General features: G+C 39.8%; 3 protein-coding genes and 1 long non-coding RNA gene across 8 annotated transcripts in view; 2 read left to right on the plus strand and 2 right to left on the minus strand.

Moving 5' to 3' along the window:
* Nucleotides 1-4,553, minus strand: part of ngly2 (N-glycanase 2) — a 15,378-nt gene extending 10,825 nt beyond the window's left edge. Inside the window, exons 1-4 of one of the 4 annotated variants that reach the window (XM_088999357.1) lie at nucleotides 3,934-4,552; nucleotides 3,259-3,398; nucleotides 1,108-1,164; nucleotides 989-1,038 (exon numbers count right to left, since the gene is read on the minus strand). In XM_088999357.1, the coding sequence (XP_088855483.1) occupies nucleotides 989-1,038; nucleotides 1,108-1,164; nucleotides 3,259-3,398; nucleotides 3,934-4,400 (714 nt within the window). In that variant the 5' untranslated portion in view covers nucleotides 4,401-4,552. Of the gene's footprint in view, nucleotides 1-988; nucleotides 1,165-3,258; nucleotides 3,399-3,933 lie in introns of all 4 variants that reach the window. The other 3 variants (XM_088999359.1, XM_088999356.1, XM_088999358.1) reach the window with 3 other exon arrangements.
* A 302-nt stretch (nucleotides 4,554-4,855) lies between these two features.
* LOC148896304 (uncharacterized) lies at nucleotides 4,856-6,496 on the plus strand. Its single transcript, XR_016115398.1, has 4 exons — nucleotides 4,856-5,755; nucleotides 5,853-5,946; nucleotides 6,046-6,072; nucleotides 6,162-6,496. It is a non-coding gene; the product is annotated as an uncharacterized LOC148896304 (long non-coding RNA).
* Nucleotides 6,497-7,463: 967 nt separating this feature from the next.
* On the minus strand, nucleotides 7,464-25,489 carry septin7b (septin 7b). Of its 2 annotated transcripts, XM_088999360.1 has the most exons (14): nucleotides 25,353-25,489; nucleotides 23,927-24,029; nucleotides 20,192-20,298; nucleotides 19,221-19,321; nucleotides 18,991-19,125; nucleotides 14,770-14,887; nucleotides 14,566-14,658; nucleotides 13,502-13,598; nucleotides 12,606-12,657; nucleotides 12,388-12,516; nucleotides 11,436-11,456; nucleotides 9,948-10,083; nucleotides 9,727-9,869; nucleotides 7,464-8,612 (listed from the first exon to the last, which is right to left on the minus strand). In XM_088999360.1, the coding sequence occupies exons 1-14, from the start codon at nucleotides 25,395-25,397 to the stop codon at nucleotides 8,573-8,575; spliced, it is 1,320 nt and encodes a 439-aa protein (XP_088855486.1). In that variant the 5' UTR covers nucleotides 25,398-25,489; the 3' UTR covers nucleotides 7,464-8,572. The 2 variants fall into 2 exon arrangements, with proteins under 2 accessions (XP_088855486.1, XP_088855487.1); XM_088999361.1 differs by lacking the exon at nucleotides 11,436-11,456 and having other exon boundaries at nucleotides 25,353-25,487.
* A 147-nt stretch (nucleotides 25,490-25,636) lies between these two features.
* LOC148896306 (serine/threonine-protein kinase Nek10-like) overlaps nucleotides 25,637-27,066 on the plus strand; it is a 6,045-nt gene continuing 4,615 nt past the window's right edge. Inside the window, exon 1 of the mRNA XM_088998424.1 lies at nucleotides 25,637-27,066. This exon is cut by the window's right edge and continues 379 nt beyond it. The gene's annotated coding sequence lies outside the window, so the exon portion shown is untranslated.

Here is a 27,066-nt window from a genome sequence, read left to right on the forward strand (position 1 = left end):
GAAGATTGAGCATCTACGAGACTACATTCTGTTTTCATTAAATTCTTTTTTTTTTTCTACATTAACTCATTCACTGCCAGATGATGTGCAAATATGAGTCCATTACAGTGCATCGTGGGAGGGAAAAACATTGCCAGAGGTCTGACCGAAGCTTTAAAAGCAACCCATCCACCCCACGCAAGAAAAAAAAAAAAAAAAAATTCAGGAATGGCGCTCCACATCACACTTTTCAATTCCCAAATAAATTTGGGAATGGCAGTGAATGAGTTAAATGTTCACCAGTTTTGCTTATTTTATAATCAATAATTATAGAGCACTTGCAGAGCTACCACTCTCGTAACTCATTCACTGTCATTCCCAAATTTATACGGGAATTGAAAATATGACGTGGAGCGCCATTCCCAATTTTTTTCGGGTTTTGGGTTTTCTTGCGGGGGTGCCGATAATGCGCTGGTCAGACCTCGGGCATTGGTTTTCCCTGCCATGAAGGGGCAGCATTTGCCTTTTGTATAGCTACCCCCATTTCAAGCTCAGATAACTCCAGACCCATATAATTTAGTAATTAACTCTTTTTTTCTGAGTGTAAGGTTTCTTACACTGCATTGAATGTTTATATCAAGACTGTAAAGTGACCTTGAGAGTTTTGATAGGCGCTTAGAAATCAAATGTATTATTATTATTATTATTATTATTATTATTATTATTAGAGTGTGGGCCCTGCAATTTGACTGAAAATGACAAAAACCCTGCCACTGGAGTGGACACAGTTTTTCACATCGTCTGGCAGTGAATGAGTTTATGACAGAAAACTCAGAGTGGTCACAGACATTATTTATGACATAAGTTCGAACAAATAAACTTCTTCTGAGAGTAAAATAAAAAGAATTAATTACCCGATGTATGGCGTGAGTACATCATTTCCTCTTGTGTTATTTTGCTTGACTCACAATCAAGCCAACAGAATGTCTATTATCATGACTTTAATGACCTTGGTGAAGAAAGAGCAGTTTCCCTCTGACAGCCAAGCAACGGCGCCCCCTATAGACGGACATGGTTCACAGCCGTCCCCTGAGTCCTTCAGCTCGTACTTCGTCTTATTCCAGCTACCTGTTAACCAGTCATATCTTGCGTCCAGTCGCTTGACGATAACAGGCACATCCCATCCTGCGGGAATGGAGAGCACCATATGATTGCAGCACAAGTTATGGCGAATTAATTTCATGGGTTTTTACTCTGGATGTTCGATACGGATTTTTTTCCAGACACACTCAAGTATGAGTATTGAATCGTGAAAGTTAGTTGAAAATCAAGAACCAATACTTCTAGTAGAGAAAATTACAATGAACAAGTTTGAACAAAGACCCACACACAATGCACAGGCAAGTTTAAAGGACAACCGACGCCTCCGGACAAGTTGTGTCCGTAATTTGTAAAATCACTTCAAATGACTTCTACTGAGCGTATTTTACAAAGATTCCACCGCATAGAGCTATATTTTACGTTTGAAGACTTGCGCTGAATATTCAGGAAGTCTTGTTTTCGAGTCCATGACGATGCCAGACGTGACGTCACGTCTGGAACGCCCCTGACCGAGAAAGCGACACACAATATATTTTGGGTGCTTTTTATATCTAAATGCATCTCTTGATTCTGCACTATGTACAGTCTTGTTTATAGAACGGTTTTTGCACATCTACATTTGCACAGTATACAGTTGACATTTTTATTTTGTTATGCTTAGAATATCTTGTTTTCTATCCTTTCACTCCCACCCCAACCCCATCCCTCTTCAATTGCTGCTGTGGACTGCAAATTTCCCCATTGCGGGACGAATAAAGGTATTCTGATTCTGATTCTGATTCTGATTGTTTGGTCTGAAAACTTCGTGTTGATCCGTGTTGATGGCAAAATTAGAAGGAAAACACATAAATAATGCGATGGTAAATCGTTGTGTGTTGCACCAAGACTACTATTCGATACTAGTTGACAAAAATTCCCAGTTTTTCTGGGACGTTTCATCACGTTTTTCTGATGTCAGTTAGGAAACAAAAAAAGTGGTGTCGGTTGTCCTTTAAGTCTATTTCTAAAAAATGATTAGGACACATTTTTTCTCAATATTTACATTATCCATAGAAAATAAATGTTTGGTATTGGTAGAAGGTAATTATAGAAAGAAAACTATGCAATGTCATTGTTATTTGCTTGAATCTAGAAAATGGGGGGAATTGTGTACATTTTTTAAATTATCGTAATTTCCGGACTTTAAGATACGACTTTTTTTTCTAGCTGCCACCACGGGGCGCTAAATTACTAAAGATAATAATAATAATAATAATAATAATAATACATTGAATTTATCAGTGCCTTTCAGGACACTTTACAGTCACAGGATATTTTTTTTCTGCGGGTGAGCAGCGGCAGCGACACGCGCCAGCGTTCACTCAACCCGGAAGAGTGAGAAAGGGCAAATATATGTGCTTAGGAAGACGCAAGTTTAATGCATCTTTGTGTGTGAATCGTGCATTTAAAGTGGCCCTCCGAGTTGAAAGGGAGGTTTGGATGAGAAATCGTTTACCAAAACCGGCCGTATGCCAAGAGCAACTTTTGCACAAGTCTGCCAGTGGATCCGACAGCGTGGAGCAGTGTGAAAAAAAATCAAGCATCACCAACGGCTTTCCATGAGCCGCTCTGCTGCGGGACGGAGACGAAAGCACAAGCTCGGGCATGACTTTACCTCAGGAAGAAAGTAACACAGCGACAACAAAAGAGAGAATGAGAGCGTGTGTGGCGAGGAATATCGGACCCAATTCCAATCCGACTTCCATTGTTTCAGTGCACAGGAGGAAGATGAGGACGGCTCTATGTGACTTGCTGCTTTTGTAACCAGCCTTGTTCGTGAGCACTAACGTGTTTCTTCCGTGTCTCATTGATTTGGTATGTTTTTGTACACAGACCTGTTGTGAGTACTACTGAGTTACTGCCGTGTCTCAGTGACTTTCAGTGGCATGTTTTATTAACTAGCCCTGTGAGGGCTACGTTACAACTGTATTGCTGTTGTGTTACTGCTGCATTACAGGCACTATTTTGAAAGAAAAGTTAAGGTATATTATTAAAACTTTGAAAACTAATTCCGTGTAGCGTCTTTCCTTGGCAAATATCCCATGTCTCAATTTGGGCACATGCGGTTTATAGACGGGTGCGGCTTATGTATGCACAAAATATTTTTTCTTCTAATTTTTTTTTTTTAGCGTGACTCACCCTGTGAAGTGAACACAGCCTGAGACAGGCCACAGTTGTGACCCGTACATGCCCAAGAGTACAAGACGCTGGCGATCCAGTTTCCAACAGCAAACACGGGTACTGGAGACACATGAAGTCTGGACAAAACCTCCTCTTGACTGATAAAACAAACACACACACAAAGACACGCAAATATATTTAGATTATTTATTTTGTTTAATTTCACATGGATTATTTTTATTTTATTTACCATTTATTGTATTACAAATTTCATGTTTAATTTCCCCCAACACGCATTTCATCGGTGTCAACTACAGTCATCCCTCGCTACTTTGCGGTTCACTTTTCGCGGTTTCAATGCATCGCAGATTTTTTTTTTCACGGAAAAAAACATTTGGAGTAAAAAAATGGCGAATGACTCAGAGGTTTTGTACATGGCTGTAGATTGATTGGTTCTCAGACAATGACAGCACAATATCCAATGGTTTACAGAACCCCGTCTTATCACGTGGGTTATTATTATGTAACTACTTCGCGTATTTTCGTCTATCGTGGGTCGTCTTGGTCCCCATTGACTGACAAAAACGAGGTATTACTGTACACGCGGATTTTGCTATTCGCGGACCAACCGTGTTTCCATTCACTGCCCTGTTTTACTTTATTATTTGTGAAGCAGAGAAATGAGTGAGTCACTTGAGCTTTTTGGTGACGGAGTGCAGCCTTTCCCGCATCCATAGCGCGTCCGTCGCCGCGGAGTCGTCCAGGGAGAGGAAGAGCACCTGAGCGCTCCTCGGTAGCCCTTCGACGAGGCTGGCCAAGGACGTCGAGGAACTCCACAAACACTCAACGAAAGCCGACTTATTGGTAAAAGCGTGGATGACCACCGAGACCCCGGCTGAACCCGCTTGTCCCGGCTGGTAGACAAACTCCCCACTCAGAGTCGGCACCGTGAAGGCGGCAGCGGGTTCTCCCGGTTCCAAATGTCCAGAACGTCTCTCCTCTACCCAATTGTCACGGGGTTCTAAGCCCGCTCGGCTCGGCTCATCGTCGGTCAATTGATGCCGCCTCCTTGGTTTCACATTTGTTGCGAAAGTCACGTGCACGCTAACAACAAGCAGAAAATACAGCACGGGAGATATGGTACTGAACATTCTTCCCATTCCGTGCGAATTTAGATCACGTCGGCTCCAACAACAAAGTTAGCGCATTTTTTTTAATTTAAATTTCTTCTTTAACCCTGTTCTCGATTTTCTGTTTATGCGGGTGTTACTAATCATCTGTTGGGAGCAGAGTACGGAGAAGACGGCGGTCGCAGTGGGTCAAAAAGCCTGCACAGTAATACATGTTTAATACTAATACTGTAATAATAATAATAATTATTAAGCAGCTCATGTATTTTGTTTTTCTACTTTCATTCCTTTCATCACTTTGCTGCTGTGAAATGTAAATTTCTCCACTGTGAGACGAATAAAGGCATATCCAATATCCAATAATAATTGGGGCGGCCCGGTAGTCGAGTGCTTAGCACACCGGCTTCACAGTGCAGAGGTCGCTGGTTCGCTTGGCCCTTCCTGACACAACCCTCTGTATTTATCCGGGCTTGGGACCGGCACAAGAAGACATATGTCCCTTTGTGGCTACAGAACAAGCAACATTACACACGTGCGTGTGTGCGTAATCGGCACAGCATATGCCCTCCTCTTTTTAAATTAGGGGTGTGGTTATTGGATGTCTAAAATCCCTGAGAGGCGCAGTAATGATTTACATCTGTCATCTTCCTCGAGTTCTTCTGTACTACAGTCAAACCTAGTTTTTGACCATAATCTGTTCCAGAAACCTGTTCGAAAACTGATTTGGTTGAAGGCTAGCTATCTATCTGGCTATCAGTGTATTAGCTAACTAACTATCTAGCTAGCTTGCTATTAGCTATAGAGCCATCTAGATGGCTAGCTATCTAGCTAGCTAGCTAGCTATTTATTAGCTATACACTAGCGGGCTGGCTAGCTTTCTATCTGGGTTGAGTGAACGCTGGCGCGTGTGGCTGCACAGAAAAACACATCCCGTGACTGTAAAGTGACCTTGAGAGCCCTGAAAGGCACCCATAAATGAAATGTACAGGTATATATATCGGTCTTGGCCACTACAGTATCATATAGGCTGTCCTGGATGAAGATAAATTGGATGTGAGTGACTTGAGCTGCTGTCACGACTGATAAACGTCTCTTGAGTGACTCTGAAATTGCTGATTTAATGAAGTAAGGTGCAGTGAAAATTGAGGGAGGTGTGTGTAATTATGCGTGGGGTAAACACTTTCCCATGATGCATCTTTATAATTATACTCATCATATTCAGCATCAGCATAGCTGTGGTCACTACTCATTGGCAACTGCGCAAGGAAACGAGCCCTCTAAACTACACCATAAAGTGGATTACAATGGAGATGATCAAACTAGTCGTCATGTTTTTATTGCTGACTAACATTTTCTGTCTGGATGGAGACAAGTGCACAAGTCAGGTCAGAAGTATACATATTTTCCTCACATTTCAAATGGTAAAATCAAATTTGCACCTTGCACATGTTTGTTTTGTTGTTGTTATTGTTTTTTAAATAGATTACATGTGAGAAGTCAGCCTTTATTAGAGATATCTTGACAAGAATGGCTGGAAAACCACGACCAACTCAGCGATTTTACGACAAAAAGTCTGGTAAGTCTAAAACATTTATATTTTTATTATATTTATTTATATTTATATAAAAACAATACAATTTTCGAAACATGATTTTGTGTACACATTTCTCTGAAGCCTCAGGAAGTCTGGCACCTCGCAAACGTAAGTACAGTAAACACCTGATTAAAGTGTGTAATAAAAGGTTACCTGTTTATAAACATGTACATACATATATTGTCTTGAAATGGCAGGACACAGGATTAAGACCTTTGTTGGTCTCATGGGCAAAAGGAGCTGAGGGGTGGCCAACTGCATTCAACCTGCTGGGCGACAGATGATTCAACACCAGGAACCACATGACACTTAACATGTTTTTAATGTCACTTTTTCGACTCCGTCTTATAATAGAATGTACACCGTACGTGGACGATAAAGTATGTGGTTGGTTAATTGTGTCATTATAGAATTGTCCTTGTGAGTTTTGAAAGGCGCTGACAAATGGAATGCATTATTATTATTATTATTATTATTATTATTATTATTATTATTATTATTGTTTTCCTTTCGGCTTTTCCCTTCAAGGGGTCGCCACAGCAAATCAGTGTCCTCCATCTTTAAAGGTTATTATTAGTATTATTATTATTGTCTCTGAATGCAAATATTGTATTGGTTGCGATAGCGACCTCCAGTGGCTGTCAAGACTTGCACCATTCGGTTAAATTATATACGTAGAGTGGTAACTTTCGATCCACACAGAAAATGAAAAAAAAGTATACCTTTTTTTGTTGATGATAGTAATCATAAATATTAATGTTTCTCTAAAATAATTAAATCGTACATATTGTTATAAAATAACTTGGGATGGTAACATTTGCTTTTAATTCGTGGTTTTTAAATTAGTCCGAGCAGAGCGAGTCTGTAGTTTTCTTTAAACATATGTTAGATGAGCCACCACATTTGTCGTAACAAAGCATTTGGATTAATAATTTGTAAAATGCGAAAAAAGCAAAATACTCACATGTTTTGAATTCATCTCAAGGGGGTTGGTTGTCAATTTGGTCCTTGCTGTCGACTGAAAATGACATCAGAGTGGATCAAACTCCGGTATGAGCCAATCACGGTTCACTTGTTTCCCAATTTAGTCAGCTAACGTGAGCAAATTCGCAAAAATAAAAATAAAAAAGCATACTTCCCTATGACGTTAAGACAACAAAATGTATTAACTTATATGCTGACTTTTTAGTAGTAATTTACATTTCTTCAGAGAAAAAAATTGGGATTTATCCCAAGGCAGCAAATTTCCCACTAAATTAAATACAGTACATGTAATAAAATTATGACGATGGTACTGTTTTGAAAATGACAAAAAAATCTGACGTTTTTGTTAGGATAAAAACATAGGACTAAATGTTAGATTCATAGAATGTTATTGAAAAGTACTAAACGATATAGTATTGTGTATGGTCATTGGTATTTTTGAGGGGCGGGACCTGAACCTTTTTTGTCTTACTCCAGCATGTGACATTCCACAATGAAGCCAGATGAGTCAACCATCAGATCACAGGTTTATTAAGTGACTTTGTACAATACAAATGAAAAATAACATTAAAAATACAAGAGATGGAGTACATAGCCAAAAGAAAAAAAAACTTGGTGTTGTCTCTTCATTTCCCACTGGCAGATGAACATAGCATGGCTGAATATTTTTTTGCTCGTGTTTAGCTATTTTTCATCTTGTATTTTGTGGCGTCTGTTAATCTATAAAACTTTATATAAACAGTCAACGCAGCTCTCACGTCTCTGATGAGTTTTGATGTGTATTCTGCACGTACAAAAGCAGGCCTTAGTTCAGCTGGCTTGGCATATATTTATATAGAAAAATAAACTAAAAAAAGAAATATACTTTCAATGTTATATAAATGGTGGTCCAATCCTTGCATTAAATGGCTAAACAGAATGGTGGACAAGGAAAAAAATAAAGTTACATTGTGGAAATAAGAAGCTTAAACCAAGTGAATCTATAAAAAGGCCAGAGGTGGGTATTTTTTTTTCTTTTTCAAGTCTTTTTAATTGGGAAAGGTAAGCTTCAGCTTCAGTGGGTTCATTAAAGAAAAAAAAAATCTTCCCGCTGCACCAAAACATGGAAGCGCGTCTGTTTTTTTTGGGTAATGTGGATATATATTCTTATTTGAGTTCTGTAAACAAATGTGATTGTACAACCGTCCCAAAAAAAAAAAACTAAACAAAAAAAAACCCACATAGATCAAAAAGCAACTTTGCTTGGGAAGAAAGAGGAAAAGCAGCAGTAAGATGGCCAATATTATAACAGTAAGAACAACACCAATAATAATAATTAAAATAATAACAAATGGTTTGGCCTTTTTCTACTTTGATGTTTTACGGTTGTTAAGGTAAACACATTCTTCAATAATGATGAGTCCCGAGATTGTGTGTGAGCATGTAAGGGGATTTTCTCAATGGATGTGTCTGTCTGTTTGTCACACACGCGCAGAAGTGTAGGAATAGGAACAAAGGGAAGAGGAAGATGGAGTTAGGGTGACGGAGGAGGGTCGTCAGTGCCACACACTGATGATGCCCTGAGCGGCAAACGTTGGCAAAGAGAACTAAGTGGATGCCGGTTGGTCCATGACGACTGGCTCTTTTAAAAGATCTTGCCTTTCTTTTTGTTCTTCTCCAAAGTTCTGCAAAATAAAGAATGTGGTCACCATCATTCCTAAACATGTACACAAATAAGACAAGGTCTAATTAAAGTCATTTGCAAACACTTGCAAGGCCAATTTGAAAAACGTGCCTTTTTTAATAGCCAATTTTATAATGCCGATTTATCCCACTGCACAAATAATAATTAGTTGTGCAATTAAAACAACATTTTTGCCACTTTATTTGCTTTGATTTGGATCGTGCCGTTATTTCTGGTGCGCACGCTTTGGGAGACATGAGGGATATATGATACATGGAGACCCTTAATTCCTCAGTCAGTAAAATTCACTATTTTTCGTAGTTTCAAGAATATATGCCTGTGAGTATTGCTATATTGTCCATCTATATGTGTTGTGCCACTCTTTGTGCTAAAAAATGTGATAACTCATTACACAGTCCATAGCTTTTGCATTATTGTATGACATAAACTCCTTTACTACCAGACAATGTGCAAAAATGTGTCCACCCCAGTGGCAGGATTTTTGTCATTTTTACTCAAATTGCAGGACCCACAAAAATATTGAGTTTTAGGACTACATAAACATTCAATTCAGCTTAAGAAACTTTAGACTCTTTTCTTTCATCGGAAAAAAAGAGTTAATTCCTGAGTTATATGGATCTGGAGGTATCTGACCCTGAAACGGGGGCGGCTGTACAAAAGACAATGCAATACATCCATATTGATTCATATAGCGCTTTAACAACAGCTGATGCTGTAACAAAGCGCTAACATGGACAAAAGGCAAATGCTACCCAATCGTGGAAGGGAAAAAACATTGGTCTCACCAGCGCTTTATCGGCACCCCGTGGAAGCAAAACAAAATGCGAACAAATTCGGGAATGGCGCTCGACGCCATCCCTTTCAATTCGGGAATGGCAGCGAATGAGTTAAGCTAATGGACATCATCCAAGCTAAGTTATATGGTTGGTTGAAATACACAACGTGTGGTATAGTTTAACGGTAAATGTTGACTCTGAGTGAAAATAAAATATTTGGCTATGGCCTTTTACATTATGGGTTAGCATTAAGTCATCAGATATTTGTGAGAACTGCGTCTTCCTCAATGTACATGATGTCACGACACTTTTTCTAACCTGGAGGCCTCTAATTTCTGCTGCTCCAGGCGCTGCTGGGCCTCCCAGTTGGCCCGCTCCTCCTCAAACACGCGCCGCTTCTCCTCCAGCTCCTTGTGCTGGGCCTCCAAGTTCTTCTTCATCTGCTCGTGGCGCCGCTGAAGCTGCACATACAGAGCAAAAACACCAGTGAACATCCATTCATTTTATAGTGCAGTAGATGTGCGGGTGTGTTTGTTTACCTCTGCTTCAGAGTCCTTGAGCTTCTGCACTTTCTCCTTGACTTTCATCTCAAACACCTGCTCCATTTCCATCTCCATCTTCTTCATCTTGGTCACATGCTCCCGCCGCTCCTCCTCCATCTGGGCCAGTGGACTCCTAGACAAGTACGGATACACGCACAGTCACGGTTATCACCACGATCAAGGTTGTTTTTTTTTTTTTACAAGGGTTCGTGTACGTTGGCGAGAGGAAGAGAAAAGAATCAGCAGTTGGACCTGGAAATACGCGGACTTGGATTGCTTGCCCTTTCTAAGCAGTGTATGCACACAGAATTAGATCCGCAGGGAATCAAATTTCACGGTCCCAAAACCGGTGAGGCCTGGATCGTGAGATGTTACAGAAGGTGATGACAGTGAGGTTTGACAGGTATTAAGTAATTTCACTCTGCCTTTTCTGCTAGGAAAAAAAGCTTCCCCACATGTGTTATTGTACTGATTAATTTCCGGTATGCGGCCATGTTGGATGTACGTACTATGTGTGTTCTATTATTTTGGCATTTATCAATTTACTAGCTAATTCACTATTCATAGATGGTTACTTTCTCTGTGTTGTAAAACAGTTCAGAGTACTTTGAAGAGTATTGTGCCACATGAGCACTTAGTGTTTGCTGCTTTCCATTTGATATTAGCTTAGCGGTTAGCATGCCTCATGGTCGCATGCAGTTATTTCTTCATCATTTGAACGATAGTGATACTTTTGAGAAGCATATTAGCTGCAGCCATAAAGGCAAGGATGAATAGGAGCAGAGGTTGGACAGCATATAGCCACAATAGCTAGGACTGCCTTCATTAACACAGTGCAAGTTAGCTTAGCATTGCTGCAGGAGTTTCCAAGCAGTGGGAAAAGCAAGGAAGATTGTTGAGATCAAGATGGATGAACCATTATTTTCGATCAGTTCAGAGCTGGTTAAAAAAAAGTCAGCAGCTATGTGGTCAGACGTGGTTATTGTTTTCTTTAAATGATGCAGATACAGGCACCTTCATTATCAGGCATTGTTTGTAAGTGGAGAGTCTAAATACAAATTATCTGCAAATCTTAACTCGAATCAAAATCGGAATGATCTTTATTGCCAAGTATGTAGAACACACAAGGAATTTGTTACTGCTCCATATCTATCTATTGTGCGGCCCTATCACCAATTACGCAAGACAAAGGTGAGTTAAACATTCAAATGTGTGTACCCTGCTTAGATTGCAACATCTCTCTTGAAGAAAGCCCACAAAAAGACCGAAGAGTGATTACAATCAGGCCACGGGTGCTGAATTGTCAGTTTGACAGGGTGTGTGATTTTTGGGGCAATTAGCTTGAAAACATGAGCTGCCAGTAGCTTGGAGGGAAGATGCAGAGCGGAGGCGGAAAAGCCAAAAAGGAAACAACAGAGGAACGAATGAAAGAGATCATTTGTGTGGGGAGGAAATGTGAGGAAGAAAAATAAAATGACCACTTACATTCCTTCGACTGCGTCAAGTCTAAAAAAAAAACACGAAAAGACGGCACAAAACAAAGACAAAGCATGCAATGATGAGCTCATGCACTAAAAAGCGCACTGCACATTTGTGAGCTGCGTGCTAGCAACATTGTGATTTTAGCTGAAGAGTGTTAGCGTATATGTTATGTCTGGTTAAACACCTCAATCTATATATAAACCCACAACTGCACTCACCAAAATGTATGGATATTGGGCTTTGGACATTTCACGAGGCACTAAAACCTTCACAAGGTGAACTTAACTTGACCCCTATGGTAAACTTCTAAATTTACAACTGTTCAGGACATTCATTGTATGCCTTTCTGCATTTTCTGTGTGTCGTGTCATTCCCAGGTTGCAAGAGAGACAGACACTCTCACATTCATAGAAAGACATGCAAGTGGACACCCTTGGAATCCTGATCAAGGATTTTACCAACTTGTTGAAAAAGTGCTGAAATGATACACTGTTCGAGGTCAAATTAAAGTCACCTTTGGTGTCATAGTACCGTATACAAGTACCGTGTATAAGGCGCACCCAAATGCGTCCATTTCCTACAAAAGGTGACCCTGCGCCTTATATGCAGGTGCGCCTTATATATGAGGTAATATTGAGCCACAATAGGTCTCACAATGACTGTCAGGAGACACTGACTCAATTTCTCCCTGTAGAAGACGAAGTGTGTAACCCCAGCCTCTACTATAGCGCCTTATAATGTGGTGTGCCTTATGTTTGGAAAACTTTTATAGATGTATAGATTACATTTGGAAAACTTTTTTTAATTTATTGGTGGTGCGCCTTACACTCCGGTGCACCTTATACACCGGAAAATACGGTACATTAAGAGCTCATCCTGACACTGGATGGCACAGCCGTATATCCTTCATTTTTTGTGTGAAAAGTGTATCTTGTCAGTTTTGTGGGCAGCTTACTTGGTGGACAGTTGTCCCTTGGCTCTGTTGTTTTCCACGCCGTTGTAGGTGACGGCGGCCAGCTTCCTGCTGCGGTAGTTCTCATAGTGGACGTTGTTTGTCACGTCCTTTAAGTCCTGCATGTGAGTCCTGCGAGGACAACAAGTGTTTTGTTTTACAGGATAGCTCACCACGGTTGCCTGAATTATACAGTATCTACAAGTCACGCGGAGATGTACCTGATGAGCATATCCCTGAGGATGGTGAAGTCGCAGTGGTCACTGTTCTCAACTAGGATGAGAAACCAAGTCAGTAAAGATTCCCTAGAGTGCACATGCACAATTTCAATGAACGGCCTATTTTGTATTTTTTTTTTAAGAGATTGGGCGCACCGCATTATCAGACAATCTAAAATGCATCCACTAGATGGAGCTCCACTTAAGGAAACGCCAACAGAACGATCAGATGTCATTAAAAAGTAATTTAATAACGCAGCGACAGTTTTTTTAAATAACAGCAAGTTATAAAATGTATTTCATTTTGTTTTTTTCCAATTTACAGTTTATTACTATTTCACAGATACATACAGTCAATGAAAAGAAAAAAAACATTCTACTCACTTATGTTAATACGCTGGAATAGTTCCATTTTAAAATAACAAAAACTAGGTGAGTCATATAAAATATGTAAGGACTAATCTTCTTCTTTTCCTTTCGGCTTTTCCCTTCAAGGGGTCGCCACAGCAAATCAGTGTCCTCCATCTTTAGAGGTTTGATCCGCATGTTCGTTTTGGCCAAGCTTTTACGTCGGATGCCCTTCCTGACACAACCCTCTGTATTTATCCGGGCTTGGGACCGGCACAAGAAGACTTATGTCCCTTTGTGGCTATAGAACAAGCAACTCGCTCAGTAAAAGACTCCCAAACACAAAATGGTCATCGGCACAGCAACATTGAAAGAAGCAAAAACTATACTTACCATGGTCTGATCTTACCGTGAAAACGACTAATAATGTATTCAATAATACAACATTTGTAACCATGGATTTTGATTTGATTGAAAATTCCCCATTTTTCCCTTGACATGACAACAGTGCAAAGCACATGTGTGTTGAGTTTCTTAAAATGAGTCCAAACCTTCAGCGACTCCCCAGGGGTACTGTCGTCCTCGGACGCGCTTGCTGTTCACCTCAATGATGGTGTTGCTGCCCACCACGGCTAACGGCAGCTTGTCCTGGAAACATTTGCATATCTTCACTCATTCACTGCCATTCCCGAATTTATTCGGACTTTGGAACGTCAGTCCCAAATATGTTCAGGTTGTTTTTTCTTGGGGGTGCCTTTTAAGCTTCGGTCAGACCTCTGGCAATGTTTTTCCATCCAATGAGGGGGCAGCATTTACCTTTTGTACAGCCGCCCCCACTTTCAATGCCGACAACTCTAAAACGAAGTAAGCTCAAAATAAACTTTTTTTTCTGATGAAAGAAGAGAGTCTGGGGTTTCTTATGCTGCATTGAATGTTTATTTAGTCCTAAAACTCAATTTATTCGGGAAATGAAAACACCACGTAGAGTGCCATTCCCAAATTTGTACGGGTTTTGTTTTTTCATTCTTGGGTGCTGATAAAGCACTGGCCATGGCCTGTGGCAATGGTTTTTTTCCCTTCCACGAGTGGGCAGCATTTCCCTTGTTTCCATGTTAGTGCTTTGTTCCAGGTTCAGCTGTTGTTAAAGCGCTACATAAACCAATATGTATGTATTGCATTGTATTTTGGACTGCCGCCTTCATTTCAGGCTCATATTACTCCAGACCTATGTGATTGAGGAATTAATTCTTTTTGTCTGATGAAAAAAGAGTTTAAGGTTTCTTACGCTGCATTGAATGTTTATGTAGTACTAAAAATCAATATTCAGTGGTTCCTGGAATTTGATTTAAAATAACAAAACACATTTTTGCACTTTGTCTAGCAGTGAATGAGTTAAGCATAAGCAGAGTCAATCTGAGGTCCCAATAGACTAACAAACCTCACAAAACATTAAAAATAGAGCTCTGGTGAGATTTCAAGATGAACTGAAAACATTTTGGGCAAACTTCTGGAAACTTTGGAATGCACAAGTCAAGTTGTTCTATGTTGTGCATTTTGAGGTCACCCAAAAATGACATGTCCAATATCCTCAACTTGAACAGTGGAGGAGTTTCACCTTGATCTTCTTCACTAGACGGTTCTCCTCTTCATCATCCGTCTCGGGGAACTCGTAGATCTTGATCTTGTGCTCCTGAATCTCCCGCATGATCTGCAGGCAAGAGAGAAATCCGTTTTACGATGAGGAAAGACAGGGGTGACTTAGGGCATTTGGGGGGGGGGGGGTGATATGAGGGGGTGGTAGAGGTTGGAAATTGTTGACCTGCTTCTTGAACTGCTGACATTCCTCTGGCGTAAGTGTATCTGCTTTGGCGATCAGCGGAATGACGTTGACTTTCTCATGCAGACGCTTCATGAACTCGATGTCCAGGGGCTTCAAACTGTGACCACAGAAACACAAAAAACTGGACATGAGCCTAATGTATAGGAAAGGGGGGGTGGGTGGTGTTGGGTGAGTGTGTGTGTGGGGGTTACTCTATTATACTCTAAACTACTGACACCACAGCTCCCAAATTCCAACTTCAAACAGCGCTGAGAGCAGTTTGGTTTTGATGTTTTTTTTTCTAAAATGAACCCATGAAATCTGACCAAAGAGCAGCCTTTCAACCTTCTGTACCAGTTTACAAAAAAAATATATTCTTTTGTTCATGTTATCCCTTCTTTGGGGATTCTTGGAAGTAAAATACGCAAAGTAAGAAAACATCTGCGACAGCACAGGGATGTTCGGCATGTCGGGGTGACCTCGCAGTCATGAGAAAAGCAACAGAGTTATTCTTGGCCCGTCTGCGAGCTGGATAAATAACTCGCGACATTCACGCCAGACTCACATGGAATGCTTGGGTATCATTTTACTGTTGTTTCGATTTGAATGGACACAGGGGTTTCATGCAAAATTGATTTATCTGCTCAACTCTTATTGTAAGAATATTACTCAGGAAACCATGTTTTTACCAGGGAGGTTTATATAGGCAACATTACTACCCCCAAAAAATGCCTGGAGTTGCCCATTCACTGCCATTACCGAATGGATTCGGGTTTTGTTTTTTCTTGCGGGGGGTGATGACAAAGCACTGGCCAGACCTCTGGCAATGTTTTTCCCTCACACGAGTGGGTAGCAATCGCCTTGACTTCTTTAAATAAAAACACAAAATAACACATAAAAAGCACGCAGGACACAAAAAATGTAAAATAAATAATCATTCATATGTAAGTTTGTCTGTGTAAAATTAGCATTGCTTAAAAATATACAATAATAATAATAATAATAATACATTTAATTTACAAGTGCCCTTCAAAGCACCCAAGGACACTTTACAATTAAAAGAACAATAAACACCACAGCAGTAAAACCATAAATAAAATTATAAATATTATTCAACTGAAAGTATGATTTTTAATCTTCACTCATTCACCGCCATTCCTGAATTTATTTGGGAATTGAAGAGTGCCATTCCCGAATGTGTTTCTTTTTATTGGGTGGGTGAGCGTTTCAAGCTTTGGTCAGACCTCTGCCATTGTTTTTCCCTCCCACAAGGGGGCATATATTACTCAGAAATTAACTCTTTTGTTGATGAAGAAAGAGTCTGAGGTTTGTTACACTGAATTGAATCTTTATGTAGTCCTAAAATTCAATATTCTGTGGGTCCTGGAATTTGAGTGAAAATGACAAAAACCCTGGCACTGGAGTGGACACATTCTTTGCACACCGTCTGGCAGTGAATAAGTTAAAATGTTTTGTGACCTAAATGTTGTCTCATTATCTGGCATCCACCTCCAAGATAGCAGTTATTCAGAAAGCGCAACCTATGCAAGTTGCAACACATTTCAATTGAATCGAGACAAACCGCAGATATGCACATGAGCGGCACGCTGATCATTTGAATTCATATGAGGCTACTGCTTTATTTGAGTGTGAAGTTATTTGGTCCGATGAGACTGGTTTTTATGTACAGGGGGGAGGGGGGGGGCTTGTTTCTGTTGTACGTTCAGTAGAAATCCAAAGCCACCAAGTATCAAGTTTGCCTTTTATCATCTGTGGCTTCATGTCAAGCCTTTTTATTAAAAACACGTGTGCAGTAGCTGAGCTATATGGAAAGAATTTGGAGGGGATTAACAGCCAAATTGTCAGTTTAAAAAAACAAAAACAAAAAACGAAAATGTGTAGCATAACCTCATGAGTCTCGACGTGCTTGAAGGCGAGAGTGTGGCCTGAGGACACAGCGTCTCATAAATGGGGACAGGGGCCTCTTTATTTTATATTAAATACATTTCGAGGCATTCAGTTAGTGTTAAAAAAACACTGAAGATCTTCATCTACTGGTGCCCATATTTTCTTTCTATTTTTAATAATAATAATAATAATAATAATAATAATACAATACATTTCATTTATAAGCGCCATTCAAAACTCTCAAGGACACTACAGTCACAAGATATTTTTTTCTGCAGGTGAGCAGCAACAGCCATACCTTAACTCATTCACTGGCATTCTCAAATAAGTACAGGTTTTGTTTTTTCTTGCTTGAGTGCCAATAAAGCGCTGGCCAGACTTCTGGCAATATTAATATTAATAAGGGGGCAGCATTTAGGTTTTTTCCATGTTAGTGTTTTGTTCCAGCTTCAGCTGTTGTTAATGTGCGATATAAACCAATATGTATGTACTGTGGGACCCTGGCTTACGAACTTAATTGGTTTGCTAACAGTGTGTAAGGCGAAAAGTGTGTATCCCAAAAAATAATTTCCCATTGGAAACCATTAAAATGAGAATAATCCGTTCCCAGGTCCCCTTAAAACATAATTTTCTACTTTCTAATTTTCTAAGCCTTAAAACTACACAAAATATACCTTATTTTAGGTATAATAAATGTGCTATAGTATTATGATTAAAGAAATAAACTGTACTGCACAAGAAAGTCATGTTATTTACCTTTGTGATGGTCATTAATGGCTTGATGGAATGGAGTGTCCGGTTTCCTCAGCATTAAACATTTGATGAGGAACATGGGCTTCTTTCACCATCTTGAGGAATGATCCCTTGTAGGTGCTTTCTCTGTGATAATTGTATCTAGTTCTTCATCAATTGTGATCTGTTTAGCTGGGTTGATAGCTTTTTGCATCAAGTGTACAGATGACTTGTGCGAGTTATTTGTGGAGCCTGATTGATGGGACATTTGAACTGTTTTTCCATCCATTTTCTATTTATCCATTTTCTCACTATTCTCACACTCTTACACTTTTGGTTTTTGTATCAAGCTCTGTCATCTCCCTTTCATGTGTGTGTTTTCTCACTCTCTCTTTCTGCCTGTCTCTTTAATGTTTAACACCCCCCCCCCCCACTGGTGGGTTCTTGACCAATCACGTGGCTTTAACCGAAGACACAATTTTGTTTTTTGGAGAACAGCCTCACTCTCTCTCTCTCTGTCTGTAACCCCATTGCCCACTGCTGCGTTCTTGACCAATCACATGGCTTTCACCAAAGACTAGGTGAGGGGAATAGATGACAAAAACAGTGGCCACCATTTTCTTGTGAGGAGAACGGGCTCGTTTGCGAACGACACATCACTCATTGTGGCAGCTCCGTGTGTATCCCCAAAAATAGTTTGTATGCCAAGGTAAAATTTTCATAAATGTAACGTTCGTAAACCGAAAAGTTCGTAACCCAAGGGTTTGTCAACCGAGGTCTCACTGTATTGCATTGTATTTTGGACAACCACCCTCATTTCAAATAACTTGCTTTTCTGGTGAAAGAAGAGAGTCTAAGGTTTCTTACGCTGCATTGAATGTTTATGTAGTCCTAAAACTCAATATTTTGTGGGTTCTGGGTTTCGAGTGACAATGACAAAAACCCTGGCACTGGAGTAGACAAATTTTTTGGCACATGTCTGGCAGTGAATGTTTTAAGAAAATATAGGCCGCGATGCGGTGTTGGTTTGCTGCGCTAGCTGCTCAACCAAAACCACAAAGAATCCAAAAGATTTTTTGGGACTTTTTTTAGTTGATACTCAACCAAAACAATGCACCTGAAAGTAATATAGGTTCTGTTTTTATTGCTTTTGCTCGTTCCTGTGAAGACTGTGAGACAGAACTGGGATGATTTTTGTGGACATATGTTCTGATGTGGGAGTTATCATAAACTTTCAGTTGTGCTTTTATTTTATGTTGTTCTTTACGTCCGATTCGTTTGCAGCCCTGTGAGTTTTATAGGACTGATGAAGCAAATATTTTTGACTTTTTTATGTGAAAGTGGAAATAAAAAAGCAAAAAACAGCCGACTTAGAGTAGCAGAATCCAATTAAAAACCCATCACACAAACGAGAGAATTTATTTTGGCAATTCCTGTTTGCAGCTTTCAGGCAGAGCTCACTTTTGAGTCTTTTTTGCTTTTTCTTCTAGACAAAAGGGCTTTTTGCCTTGTGTGCGGGTAATGTGTACCGCTATACAGTACTAGCTTTTGGTGCTAGCATCATGAGTTTGAGCCACTCACCCATGTCCCGAGGGAGCAATGAAGTAGAGGCAGCAATGAATTCGGCTGTCTGGCATCTGCCGTCTGTTTACCCGCGATTCTGAGTTCAGGTAGTCCTCGAACTTGCTATCGATGTGGTCGATGATTGGCTGCCAGCTGTGCACACAAGCACATGCGACGGCATTAAAGAAACACCATTTTGCCAAGGTGAATTATGGGTTGTGGCGTGTGTCGAGCACGTGACGCCTCACCAGTTGCTGTTGTCAACGGCATCTCCAAAGCCCGGGGTGTCAACGATTGTGAGCAACAGTTGCACGCCGCCTTCCTTGATGAGCACTTTGGACTGTTCCACCTGACATGGTGCGGAGGGGTAAAGGTTACTATATTTGGGAAATTTGTATTTTTATATTTTATTTGGAAAACATTTATTCATTCATTCAATGTGCACCTTATACTCCGGTGCACTTTATACACGGGAAAATACAGTAAACAAATACATAGATAAGAAAAATAATAAGTATCAATTAAGCACTGCAAGGGAAAGCGAACTGAGATTCTCATCAGCTCATCTCAGCCAATGATAACAAAACTCTACCTGCTCACTGACACTCACCAGGCCTTTTAAAGCCACAGACGTTTACAGACACATACTACGGCGCCATTTATTTTCCGTTAACTTGATACTCAGCTCTACTCGGGAATCTTTTTATGGAAAATCTGTTAGCATGTTAACATTGAGTGTACGGTTGAGAAGCCATTTTGGAATCTGAAAGAGTATAATTGATCTCAAGACGCAATTGCACTGGACTTTGAAGGTCACTCTGTAAAACCATTACTACTGACATCTGTCGTCACACGTGAGCACCTTTGAAGCCGGTGACATGTTGGAACAGGTCGCCCTGACGTTGCGAACTATGTTGAAGAACTGGTCAAACATCCAAACGTTGGCGTCGTCACAAAACAAGAAACACAAAGGTCTGCATGTGTGTGATTACGGAGATGTCAAGGTCATGAGCAGCTGACATTGAACACGAGCACAACGAGGTGGGAACATATTTATCGTCTTAGGCAATCGAAACTGGTTTGAGGTAAAAATATTTGGCCAGAGTAGTATTCTTTTAATTGAATGGTTAAAAAAATACAAACTTGAGTAATCCTCAAAGGACTTTGGTCTACATACAGTATGCGGTGTTTGTCTCATTTATATCTTGTCGAAATATACCTGAACAGTTTTCTTGATTCGATGAGAAGGTCCAGGATACTCGGAAGAGTACAAATCGGTGAGGAAGAGAGAGTTGATCAGCGTCGATTTTCCCAGCCCCGACTCACCTGAAGGAAGAGCAGCACAGGTAAAGAAAAGAAAGAAAAAAAGATTGGAAATGTAGTACAACAGGGATGCAGCTGGGAAATTGAAAATGATTCTAAAATGGATGGGGCCCGATTTAACTAGATTGCCGAAGTGTACAAAACTGAATGAAATAAACCAAAATACATTCATTGGACCATGATATTTCTAAATTGCATATGAAAATCCATTATTTCAGTACAATCTATTTTTCTAATATATCAACAAAAATTTCATTCAAGTCTAAAAATGTATTAATACATAAAATAAACATTTTCAATTTTAGTTAGTTACTACACAATCAATCCTGTACTATTTTGATATTGTACGAGTTTTGAAGGGCGCTTATAAATGAAATGTAATATTATTATTATTATTGTGCTCGATGTAAATACTGAAATGCACCATGGGAAAATAAATATTCCATTAGCTCTTTCGGCAGTTTTCAGCGGATTACGGAAAAATCCCGAGATATCCTTGACGACGACTTTGGAACGCACTGAAACAAATGCAGGTTGATTATGGCTTGATATCGGTAAGGCAAGATGCAGACGAACCTCTGAAGGAAAACTAACAGTTTTCAATCACTGTTTAACTAAATGTGCTTCTTTAAATATTTTAAGAGAAGTACTGTATGCCATATGTGGCGCATATCATGTAGCAATATGCGCTAATCGTAGTTGGTGCAGTGGAGTTGCAAAGTTGTGCCAGTGGCTGTCAGAATATGTAAATGGCACGGCCCAGATTCATCCCTGACACTGTATTAAATGATTCTGATTTTTTTTTAATAATATTTGAATATTTTAGAGTTTTTTCCCCCGAGATTCTCCCCCCAACCTTGTCTTCCCCGTTAGTTCTGCATTATGTAGATTTCACATTAAGATTTCGAGGAATTTGGGAGAAGACAAAGTGATTATTTTCCCCTTTAGTAACTCTCGCGAGACTCCAGAAGAGCTCAGGAGATTTAAGTGCAGTGAGTGTTTGAAGGACATTTTTGGGTTGCATTTTCTGGGAAATACACCACATTTTCTAGTGTATAAGGCACACCCAAAAGACTTGATTTTCTTCAATAGATGACCCTGCACCTTATATATGAAATAATATTGAGCCACAACAGGTCTCGCAACTACTGCCAGCAGCGACCGACTCCATTTCCCCCTGTAGAAGTCGTGCGTAACACCAGCCTCTACTGTAGCACCTTATAATGTGGTGTGCACCTTATAATGTGGTGAGACCTCAACTTACAAACACCTTATCTTACAAATTTTCATCTTACAAACGTTAAATTTATGAAAATTAAACCTTATAATAAGCACTATTTTCATAATACACACCCACCACGGCTGGCGGAGTGATCTAAGGAGGAAGCACACAACCGAACAGCACCAGAGGTTAAGTTACCAACAGTCCTTATGGAAGGTGACTCTCCTTCCATAAGCCATCAACGACCATCAAAAAGATAAATAAAACTTTATTTTACAGCAGTTTATTTCTTTAATTACAATCCTCATGTAATGCACCTCTCTTTCCAAACAGCAATTCCCTTTGACCTTCGACCTCCAACGCCATTCCATCAAGCCATAAATGACCATCACAAATGTAAAGTGGCTTTATGATACAATGCAGTGTATTTCTTTCATTACAATACAATAGCACATTTATTATACATAGAATAAGGTATGTTGTGTGTAGTTTTAAGGCTTATTTAAGTGAAAAGTATATTTTATGGAAACCCGGGAACGGATTATTCCCATTTTAATGGTTTCCTATGGGATTTCTTTTTTTGAGATACACACTTTTCGCCTTACACACTCTGTCTGGGAACCAATTAAGTTTGTAAGTTGAGGTCTCACTGTATTTGGAAAACCTTTATATATTATATTTGAAAAACATTCATTGGGGATGCGCCTTATACTCCGGTGGACCTTATACACTGGAAAAAAACTGTAAACGGGACAACGCACAAGTAGTACACAATTGCCACTAAACACATGACAAAGGGCAGCTGTGGCTCTCCTTGCCCAATTGTTCAGTGTACACAAACCTGGCGTATAAATCCAATTAAAAATAAATAAAAATTCAACCAAGGAGGGCTCATCGGATTAAGTTATGAATTGTGGTACAGTCTTACTATGGGACCAGCATGCTCCATTTTGGTCTTTTCAAAGTTTCTATCGTGAAAAAGTGAATCCAGAAAAATGCAGTAAAGTTGTACACAAGCATGTTAATGGTTGCTGGACAACCAACAGAGCATCTCATTGTGCTATGTTGGAGCCTTGTCAAGCTGTGGTGCTCCACCATGGACACAGTCCAAAAGGATCATGAGCTCACGTGAACATTGATCCGAAAAATGCCTTGTTTAATAGAAAAGGGGTTGAACAATGTGTTTTTTATAGTGAGATGAAAAAAAAACATTGCAATGGCGAAAGAGTAGTAGGAAGCCATGACGGACGCTGGAAATGTTTTATTCTTCACACACACACACAACTCCTCCCTCGATGATGTCCTGTATTGCACCGCGGGGCCATATGGGCTCCATGCAAAGTACAGCCAAGACAAGCGCTACATTCTGTGTGTGCGTGCGTGCGTGTGTGTGTGTCTGTCCATAGGTGTGTGAGCGAGAAAGTAGCCAGGCAAAGAAAACAAGCCGCTCACTTAAAAACGTGCCTCAGAAAGTTTTTCTTGGCTCACATTCTGCAATTGTGCCCAAAATGATAACATTGGTTCGAAATACAACATTCTTCATCATAGCAAACCTAACATACGTATTGATATCCACATGCACAATTGATTTGGATTAATTTTAATTTAGATCTGCCTTAACTCATTTACTCCCAGCGTGTTCATAGGAACACAGATACATTAATTTTCTAATGCATTAATGTTGTTTAACTGTCACATTAATTATTGTTAATTATATATAGTTTGATTTTTTTTAATGAATTTATCTGTGTTCATATGAACACGCTCGGCGTAAATAGGTTAATAGAGACTGCTATCCTTTTTTTTCAAGCAGTGTGAGGAACCCAGAACCTCAAAACAGTGAGGCAGACATGCTAACCACAAGCGCCATATGTTGTAAAACAAATTTAGGGGGGCCTGGTGGAGGATTAAAAATATGCTAAAAGGGCACAAAAAGAAATTGAAGGCTTCATCTCACGTCGATGATGCTCTCATAAACACGCTTTAAGCGTGTCCAGCTGGGTGTTGAGCACAAATTGAGCGCATGCAGCACTAACTATTCTTAGAGACGCGCCTTTTTCGAATACTTGCTCCCTGCACAGGAAATGCTTTTGACCCGAGCAAACAGTTTCCCTCCAAACTGACGAGCCAGAGAAGAATCTCTTGCTTTTTTTTTCCACCAGCGTTTCTCCAAGATGATGTCGCACATTATTCCGAGCCGCCTCCACAGCTTTTTCTCTTGGCAAAGACGAAGCGGGGGTCTTTGTCCTCAGTGTATAAATTTGGCTTCACACACAAGACACACAAAGTGACACAATCTTGTCTCAACAAAACAAACCACAGTGAAGACGTTGAAATGCCAAACGCCTTTGGGGACACAAAGAGTCTACTGAAAAAAAAAAAAACAAGGCGGGCAGCTTGCGCTCTTACCAACAACCATCAGGGTGAACTCAAAGCCCCTCTTGACCGACTTCCTATAGACTTGGTTGGGGAGGCTTGCAAAGCCGACATATCCTTCTAGGTTTTTCTGCTGCTGCAAGACAAACCAACATGAAGAGAAATCAGTGATCACCTAATCCCGATATTCTGCACTGAAATAGTAAAAGTCACAATTTACAAATCCAAATTAACTCATTCGCTGCCATTCCAGAATTATTTCAGGACTTGGAAAAACATGATGTGGAGCGCCATTACCGATTTTTTTTAGTTTTGTTTTTTTCTTGCGGGGGGGTGGGCGATAAAGCACTGGTCAGATCTATGGGAATGTTTTTCCTTCCACAAGTGGGCAGAATTTGCATTTTGTCCATGTTAGCGCTTTGTTACAGCTTGAGCTGTTGTTAAAGCGCAATATAAATCAATATGTATGTATTGTATTGTATTGTATTTTATACACCTTCCCCCTATTTCAAGCTCAGATAACTCCAGACCCATATAACTTAGGAATTAACTCTTGCTTTCTGATGAAAGAAGAGTCTGTGGTTTCTTATGACCATTGAATGTTTATTTAGCCCTAAAACTCAAATTTCTGTGGGTCCCGCAATTTGAGGGAAAATGACAAAAGCCCTGGCACCACAGTGGACACTTTTTGCACATCAATCAACACCAGGCCACGGACTGGTACACAAGAATACATTATTTATTTCAGTTTTATTTATTAAATGAGTCAAGTGGTCTCTTATTTTGAAATGACCGGATTTGCTCCTCATTTAGCACCAAATGTTTACCCAGCGAGCAAAAACTCCATATGAGTGCACAGTGGATTCCCCCCCCTCTCTCCGTAAAATTGTCAACCGTTGACCGACGCAGTTAGAAAAATGTTGGGCCCATTGCCCTAATTTATCTCATTCACTGCCAGACAATGTACAAAAATGTGTCCAATACAGTGCTAGGGTTTTTGTCAATTGCAAGACCCATAGAATATTGAGTTTTAGAACTACTACATAAACATTCAATGTAGCGTAAGAAACCTTAGACTCTCTTTGATCAGAAAAAAAGTTCATTCCTACGTTCTAAGGGTACGGAGGTATCTGAGCTTGAAATGGGAGTGACTGTACAAAAGGTGAATGCTTCCCTCATTCTGGTAGGGAAAAACATTACCATAGGTCTGACATGCGCTTCATAGGCAACCTCCCGCAAGAAAAACAAACAAACAAAACCCGAACAAATTTGGGAATGGAACTCCATGTCATACTCTTTAATTCCTGAATAAATTGAGGAATGGCAGTGAATAAATTCTACTTCAATCCAATATTCCTTCGCCACAGCCCAAGTTAATTTTCACAGACCTTATTTTTGATCATATAAACAAATTTTGATATTAGCAGAGGATCCCCATAACAATGACTTGAATACTTACAGCTGTGATATGCAGATCAGTGTGATGATCATGTTCAGGCACCATGAAGGAAAGAGGGGAAAAGGGGAAAAATACACAAAATGAGCATCAGAGCACATGACAAACATACCTCGCTGTCATAACTGCTGTGCTACGCTTTAAATTGTCCAGTAGCACGAAACACTTGACCTGAATGTGTTACATAACATGTGCTCCCATTATGTGATGAAGAAAAATCCTATTTATTTGACGTTTTTTTGCCTCGGGCTTGGGGGTGGGAAGAGCATCTCCACTCGGTCTGCAGCCGCCCACGTGCACGAGGCAAAATGGTCATTAATAAGCGCATTTTTACGATCATGCACCCACGATTTCCCTGAAAACTGTCTTGACACATCGGCAAGCGTTGTAATAAGAGTATATGAAAAGCATTTTGATTGACGTTGACAGTGGGCCATACAATGTGGTTGCTGGAACAGACTGACATTTTGTTTCATTTCAATGAGCAAAGATGATTTGCGATTCAAGCATCATCTTCGCATCACGCAACGCCTTTAAAATAAAGCCTACAGAGTGACTAAAATATTTTTTCCCATAAACTGCAGACATTGCGATTTGAAACGGCATCGGTTCTACCTCATTTGAATATCACTTCGAATTTCATTAAACGTTTAGCTTAGTCTTGCAAGCGCATGTGCACAAAGTGCAATTTTTCAAAATCAAATTAGAATTGTATTTCAGAATCAGAAAGCCTTTAATAGTGCCACAATGCGGACATTTGCAAATGTAATATTTCGTCTGGAATCAATTCCATATACAGTAATGTCTCGTGATATCGATATCGGTTATATCGATAGTACTGCTTAATACGATACTATTTTCATTTCCTGGCAATTTTCTAGTCTTTTATGATATAATTAGTTGCGTTTAGTACGATACCCGGTTATTGCGATAAGCCGGTTACTACGATGCCCCTTTCATTCCCCGCCAGCCAATTCGGTCTGCTTATATCGATACAAAAGCAGCTTAAAGCTGAATCGATATTTGCTGAAAGGACTTTTTTGTTTCTTAACTGACATCAGAAAAACGTTTTATAGCATCTAAAATACCCAAAACACGCAGTATGATATTTTTATTCAAATGCAAAACACCAATAAAAATGACTTAAAGTGTCCAAAATCTGCAAAAAAATTGAGCTGCGAATTGGGCATTTTCAGAAAGTCCCGCCCCCAGTTGGTGACGTCACGCCAAGACGTCTTGCATTGCTGGAGAATCAAAACAATGGCTTCAGATTCGGAGAATATGCTTTCTTGTTACACATCCAGTTGTGAATATGATTTAAATAGATCTGAAGAGGAAAGCATACATGTTTGCAATCGATTAAAGAATTTATTTCGTGCCATTATGAGGCAACATTGAGGGAGTTTATTTTAAGTTTATTTTTCACTTCACTACAGTACAAAAGCAGGCTAGATACGCAATCCATGAACTCAAGGAGAAAATTACATGCCATATCAAAGATCCCCTATTTATTGACCACTTTTAATTCAATTCGGCGCAGGATCGGATATATCGATAGTCCAGTTATATCAATATTTTTCCGACTCTCGAGAATATCGATATAACGAGACCTTACTGTATTGTGAAACCACTATCTAAATATGTATTGATTTGAGTAGCACACTGAGTGTTAGCACATTCGCCTCACGGTGCATAGGTCGGGTTCGATTCCAACTCA

The sequence above is a fragment of the Hippocampus bargibanti genome, linkage group LG06 (genome assembly GCF_051943395.1).
Source record: "Hippocampus bargibanti isolate YZ-2025 linkage group LG06, ASM5194339v1, whole genome shotgun sequence".
NCBI classification, from domain to species: domain Eukaryota; kingdom Metazoa; phylum Chordata; class Actinopteri; order Syngnathiformes; family Syngnathidae; genus Hippocampus; species Hippocampus bargibanti.

Excerpts from the sequence above, each read along its gene's own strand:
- septin7b (XM_088999360.1), bottom strand. The coding sequence starts at position 25,397 with ATGGTGCCTGAACATGATCATCACACTGATCTGCATATCACAGCT. Across the intron at positions 12,517-12,605 it reads CTCAGGGATATGCTCATCAG|GACTCACATGCAGGACTTAA; the intron begins GTACATCTCCGC and ends TTGTCCTCGCAG. Across the intron at positions 9,870-9,947 it reads TCAAGGACTCTGAAGCAGAG|CTTCAGCGGCGCCACGAGCA; the intron begins GTAAACAAACAC and ends CTGTATGTGCAG.